General features: G+C 41.7%; 1 protein-coding gene across 2 annotated transcripts; it reads left to right on the top strand.

Moving 5' to 3' along the window:
* Positions 1–241: 241 nt before the first annotated feature.
* Positions 242–5,707, top strand: RFK (riboflavin kinase). Of its 2 annotated transcripts, XM_023752389.1 has the most exons (5): positions 261–345; positions 377–675; positions 1,669–1,820; positions 4,054–4,156; positions 4,486–5,707. In XM_023752389.1, the coding sequence occupies exons 2-5, from the start codon at positions 594–596 to the stop codon at positions 4,614–4,616; spliced, it is 468 nt and encodes a 155-aa protein (XP_023608157.1). In that variant the 5' UTR covers positions 261–345; positions 377–593; the 3' UTR covers positions 4,617–5,707. The 2 variants fall into 2 exon arrangements, with proteins under 2 accessions (XP_006086881.1, XP_023608157.1); XM_006086819.3 differs by having other exon boundaries at positions 242–675.
* Positions 5,708–5,913: the final 206 nt, after the last annotated feature.

Here is a 5,913-nt window from a genome sequence, read left to right as displayed (position 1 = left end):
GAAAACGAGGAAGGGGAAAACAAAAAAAAACAACCACTTAGTATTACCATCCCTGAACGGCGCCTTCAAAGCCGCCAGGCTGAAAAAACGGAGTCCCCGCCGCAATTCGAAGGGCCTGGGCGTGGAAAACTCCCAGAAGCAGCGCACGGCCTGGAGGCGGGGCCACGGCGGGGGCGGGGCCCAGGCGGAGGTGGGGCCGCGGTGGGCGGGGCTACGGAAGCCGGACGCGCTCCGCTTCTCCGGACCGTGAATCTGCGCAGGCGCGTGGCGCTCGATTGGTTGGGGGTCCCTCCGCGAAGGCCCGCCCCCACCGCCCTCCACGCCCACCATCGCATTTATTCCGGCCGTCCCCGCCGCTCCCGAGGCGGACACACAGCGTCCCAGTCGCCAGGCAGCTTCTGTTGGATCAGCAGCGGGAGGGACTCGCCCGGAGTGTCCTCGGCGCCTCCCGGCCCGTTGTGCTCCTGCCCGGCCCGCCGGCCGCGCTCCCGCCCGCGTCCCCCGGCTGGTCCGGGGGTCCGGGCACCACCTCTACGGCGGCTCCTCCGGACCTGAGGACTGGGCCGCAGTCCGAGACCCGAGCGGACGGCGTCATGAAGCCTCTGCCGTACTTCTGCCGCGGCGAGGTCGTCCGGGGCTTTGGCCGCGGCTCCAAGCAGCTGGGCATCCCCACCGGTGAGCGCGGGAGGGCGCGGGGCCGCCGAGACGGGTCACGTGGGAGCGGGACGTCAGTCGGGGCTCGGGGCTGGGGCTGGGGCTGCGGCCCGAGGTGACGCCCTCCTCTCTGCCGATTCCCGCGCTGTGTAGGCGGAGGGTCTTCAGTGGGGCCGCGGGAGCAGGTCCTGGCCCGTGGCTTCGGGTTCTCCGGGCCCCTGGCTTGAGGGGTGGAGAGGGCAGGAAGCGGGAGCTGAGTTTTGGGGTCCCCCTTTGCCGCCTCTATAACCTGTCGTGATAGAGCTGCCAAGCATGGCAGGAGCCTTGCCCGTTAGGAATCGTAATTTGGGCAGATTGGTTAAATTCTCAAGCCAATTGTAGGGTTATTTTAAAAAAAATCTATTATTCGATTGTGCCCAAGTGATAACATAGGCAGCTGGATGAGACACAGGTCTCTTTTTTTTCGTCTGTTTACGTTCGTTTCAGTCAGGGCTGCCCCCAGACCTATGAAAGCAGTTTTGAGTTTAGGGACGTGTGTATTTCAAGTGATTCCAAAAGACCAGGTCTAAAGATTCCAGCTGTTCATGTACTTGTTTCCTTCTGCCTCCAAAGAGTAATGTGATGCTTTGTTCCTAACCTAGCCACCTACAGAGGAGAAATTCATCCAACCTCAGAGGGGTTGGTGGGGGGGGGAGTTGGGGGAGGGTAAGAGATCAACCAAAGGACTTGTATGCATGCATATAAGCAGAAGCCATGGACACACAGAAGGGGGGTGAGGGCATGTGCTGGGGGATGGGAACTGCCGGGGAGAGGTCAATGGGGGGGGGGGGAGACATGGGTAATACTTTAAACAATAAAGAATTAAACAAAAGAAAAAAAAGAATATGAAATGGTAGGATTGATCCATAGGAAAAGCCCTAGGAATCTTTTGAACCTAACTATTTAGCTTTGGGTACGATTTTTATAAAGGTTGTGAAACTCTTAACACTCAGAATATTTACTTCTGTTTTTAAGCCAACTTTCCTGAACAAGTGGTCGATAATCTTCCCGCTGATGTGTCCACTGGCATTTATTACGGATGGGCCAGTGTGGGAAGTGGAGAAGTCCATAAGATGGTGGTGAGCATAGGATGGAACCCATACTACAAGAACACGAAGAAGTCCATGGTAAGATTGTGTTTCACTTTGTAACTGGAAATGGGATGACGATTTAGAGTAATATGCAGTATTAGGTATACATACAGAAATATGGACTGTGTCAATGGTAATCACAACATAGTGAAGTACTTAGTTACTATTTGACTGTAACTTTTCCCTTTCATTTTAAAACTTTGTCTCTGGATCTAAAGTGAATCTTGTAAGTGTATAGTTGACTCTTATCTTTTTAATCATCCTGCTAATCTCTGCCTTTTGAGAGTTTAATCCATTTGTATTTAAACTAACTGATAAGGAAGGGCTTAAGCTATTACTATTTTCTATATGCCTTAAAGCTTTTTAAAAGTTGATTGTTGAAAGTATTACAGATATCCCCTTCCCCCCTTCCCCATCCCCAGTGACACCCCATTTCACCCTTCACCCTCCTCCCCCCCCAGGCCTTCACATGTCTGTGTCCATAGGTTATGCATATATGCATATAAGTTCTTTGGTTAATCTCTTTCTGTCCCCCCTCTCCTCCCCCCCACCTCCAATGATTCCTCAGTCTGTTCCATGCTTCTATGTCTCTGGTTATATTTGTTCCTCAGTTTCTGTCATTAAAAAGAACCCTAAGATTTTGATTGGCATAGCATTGAATCTGTATATCAATTTAGGGAAAGTGGACATTTTTGCCATTTCTCTTCTAACTCATCCCTCAATTACAGATGAGAAAACTGAGCTCCAGAGAGGTTAAGGTATCCTTTTAAAAGCCAAATGTGCGACCTGAGACTTTAACTTAGTGCTCTTGCTACATTACTTCCTTGCTTCTCTTAAGTTCAATTCTTGTATAAACAAATGATTTAGTTACCTAACAAAACCAAAGCTCTAATAAGAGCTTTAAGTAAAGTTTCTAATATCCATATTTTCTTTTTAAAAATTGTTTAAATCAGTTCTCTTTCTTTTAGTGGGCTTCATAAAATCCATCAACACCATTAATTTGCATGCAGTTTTAGTTAGGGACACTTGGAGAGAGCCCATATTAATGTCCTGAAAGGATCATGACCCTGCCCCACCCAAACAAACTCAAAAGATTATGAAAGACTAGGTTATAATAATAAAAGCATAATATGCTACTTAGGCAACCTTCCAGAGGAAGCTGGGGCTGTGAGGGAAGCCAGCAGCCGGGGAAAGGAAGGCCTACTCTTGCATGAATTTCGTGCAGTGGGCCTCTAGTTTTATATAAGAGAAAAAAGAAAACTTACCTTAATAGAAAAATCTATGTGCAAATTTAGTTTTGTTTTTGGTCTGAATTATTTTAAGTGCAGGGTGAACTTGCTATGTTTGGTAAGAGTTACTAAGATTTTTGTCTTTGATTTCTTTTAGGTAGGTCATATTAGGCATAAATTGCTCTTATCTCAGTTTTATTAATGAATAGCCTAGTAATACCTCCTAGCTGATTTGTAACAGCTGCTTCAGATTTAAAGGATCACTTTATAGATTAAATTTTCTTAAGTTACTTCAAAATATACTTCTAGTCTCAAATTACATGTTTCTAAATTGTGTAACCCTTTCAGTTCCCAGTGCCACCATCCCAATCCAGCCTCAACTGCCTTGTACAATTGCTTGCTCTTTACATTGCTTTTTCTGCCTTTTGAGTTCAGATTTGTGTGTTTTTTTAAGAGGCACCTACTAAATTCAGATTTCCAGAGCTGCTTCTACCCCCTGCACCATTTTGTTTCAACACATGTTGTACCCATTTGTTACATCATTCCTAGATCAGGAACCTGCTTGGGCTCTTCTACCCCCCACATCAGTCTTCAGCTTTGGATAGCCCTCAAAAGTTTCTGAAATGAGTGTGTTAGAGACACATGGATCCTGGTTAACTTTAGAGCTAGTTCTATTAGTGGTAACATCTCTTAATACTTTACAATGATTCCCTCTCTGATGTCTTTGCTCAGTTTTTTCACCTTGGTAAGACTCTTAATTACTTTGCTGCATGATGTTTTTTCTATAAGCAGCAAATCATGCTAGATTTGTGGTGTAACTTCTACTTCACTAATGTTTACATGTAAGGCCAGGAGCAGGAACAGGAACAGTGGAAGAATTCAGGAAAAACTATATTTATGCTTTAACCTGTCTTTCAAGATCTAACCAGGGTTGGTTGTTTTATTTAAATTATTCCACCATTAATATGTGTATTTCAAATTTCAGCTTTATTCTGTAAATGGGATGATGATAATTTTTTTCTAAACATTTCTTGATGTAGGAAACTCATATCATGCATACCTTCAAAGAGGACTTCTATGGGGAAATCCTCAATGTGGCCATTGCTGGCTACCTCAGACCAGAAAAGAACTTTGATTCTTTAGGTAAGTTCTTAGTTATATTAAGTATCGTTGCAGCTACTTCTGCTTCTATTAGTAATAACCATGGCAGTACTGATAATATTTGAGCATTTAATATGTGCCAGGCATTGTATTAAGTGCCTTACATGGATTAACTCATTTTATCCTCACAACAACCGTATGAGGAATTATTCTTTTTTACTTAAGTCTGGAAGAATGGATAGAACAATTACTAGGCAACTATCCTGTTCCACAGACACAGCCAGCCATGAGGGGAGTATTTTGGAGAGGTTGAACATAGGAGTAGTAAGAAGTATAGCAGCAGTTCTCATTATCTTTATATTCTCTCGCAGAGTCACTTATTTCAGCAATTCAAGGTGATATTGAGGAAGCTAAGAAACGACTAGATTTACCAGAGCATTTGAAACTCAAAGAAGACAATTTCTTCCAGGTTTCGAAAAGCAAAATAATGAATGGCCACTGATGAAAAATCATCTTACTTATTCATTCATTGTTCTCTAAAATCCTACAGCTGTGACTTAGTTTAAGCAGTACAATGTAATTATTATTATGCTTCATGTTCAATTAAACCCATCATGCTACAGTACTAACAATATTCATTTTAAAAATTCAGATTTTGTCTATGTAATATGTTGACTAAAATTTACCACTAGAAATATCAAGTGTTTTATAAGGGAAATGAAATGTATAAAGCTATGGGTAAAAAGACAAGTCACTAGTTTGAAATGAAAACTAATTATAGTAAAAGACTAGCATGTATGTACTTGTATAGCATGTGCTGCTAAACAGAAGGCTTTTAAAAGTAAATGTATTAAAACAGGTTTGATATCTTATAAGCCTAAGAGGGAAAACTCACACATTGTATTTTTTATATTTTGTGCATTAAAATATTACTACAAACATAAATACTCATGAAATTTTAATTAGTCATGACTAATTTTCTTTATGGAAAATTAGAGGTCAAATCATTATATCATGTTTGGTTTTTTTTACATCTGCTTCAGCTATGATTGGTCTGGACTCTCTGCCTATCAGTTATTTTGGTCTGTCTTTTAAAACATTAAAATGAGTGTATTTTGGATTTGTAGGTTTCATTTTTGTATTGTATAGCACTGTTCTCTAAGAGTAGATATTCAACATTTTTTCTTGACTTTGATTATTTTTTTTTCTTTAAACAATCGCATGTCAAGTTTTTTCCATTTAGAATATCCTCTGACTTGCAAAGGATTGCATCTATCGCCACCATTCCAGCGTTCACTATATGAAAACCCCCAAAAGCTTCATCTTTAGGTTTACTCAAAGTCTAAGTGAACATGTAGCACTTCATTTATATATGCCAGTTTCTTAAAGAACACAAAACACTTTTTTCCTCCTAGGGAAACTGTTTATGAGCCAATTAAGCTATGAAATAGAAAATTATTTATATTTAATGTGATGGTATGTTCACATAATACAGCAAACTGTTGTAATTGTGTATGCACATGTGATTTAATGATAGAGTGCTTGTAGCTTGGGGGTAAACTATAAATAATAAAGTCTTAGTTTCATAATGTTCATACTGTGCGTTTTTTCTTCCTAACAACTAAAGTGATTTTTGGTCACTGGAGACTTTTGTTTATATTGACAGAAGTTAAAAATCTTTGGATGCTTAAGAGATTGATTACAGAGTCTTTTGGCCCCAGAAGCAGTACATTGATTGTATTATTCACTTTGGCACCAGATTTGGTTGGGATGGAGACAAATGTATATAGAAGATAATT

Source organism: Myotis lucifugus, unplaced genomic scaffold (genome assembly GCF_000147115.1).
Source record: "Myotis lucifugus unplaced genomic scaffold, Myoluc2.0 scaffold_31, whole genome shotgun sequence".
Classification (NCBI taxonomy): Eukaryota; Metazoa; Chordata; class Mammalia; order Chiroptera; family Vespertilionidae; genus Myotis; species Myotis lucifugus.
This window is presented reverse-complemented; position numbering and strand designations above follow the sequence as displayed.

Coding starts and splice junctions, on each gene's coding strand:
- RFK (XM_006086819.3), top strand. CDS start 594: ATGAAGCCTCTGCCGTACTTCTGCCGCGGCGAGGTCGTCCGGGGCTTT. Junction 676..1,668: donor GCAGCTGGGCATCCCCACCG/GTGAGCGCGGGA, acceptor TCTGTTTTTAAG/CCAACTTTCCTGAACAAGTG. Junction 1,821..4,053: donor AGAACACGAAGAAGTCCATG/GTAAGATTGTGT, acceptor TTCTTGATGTAG/GAAACTCATATCATGCATAC.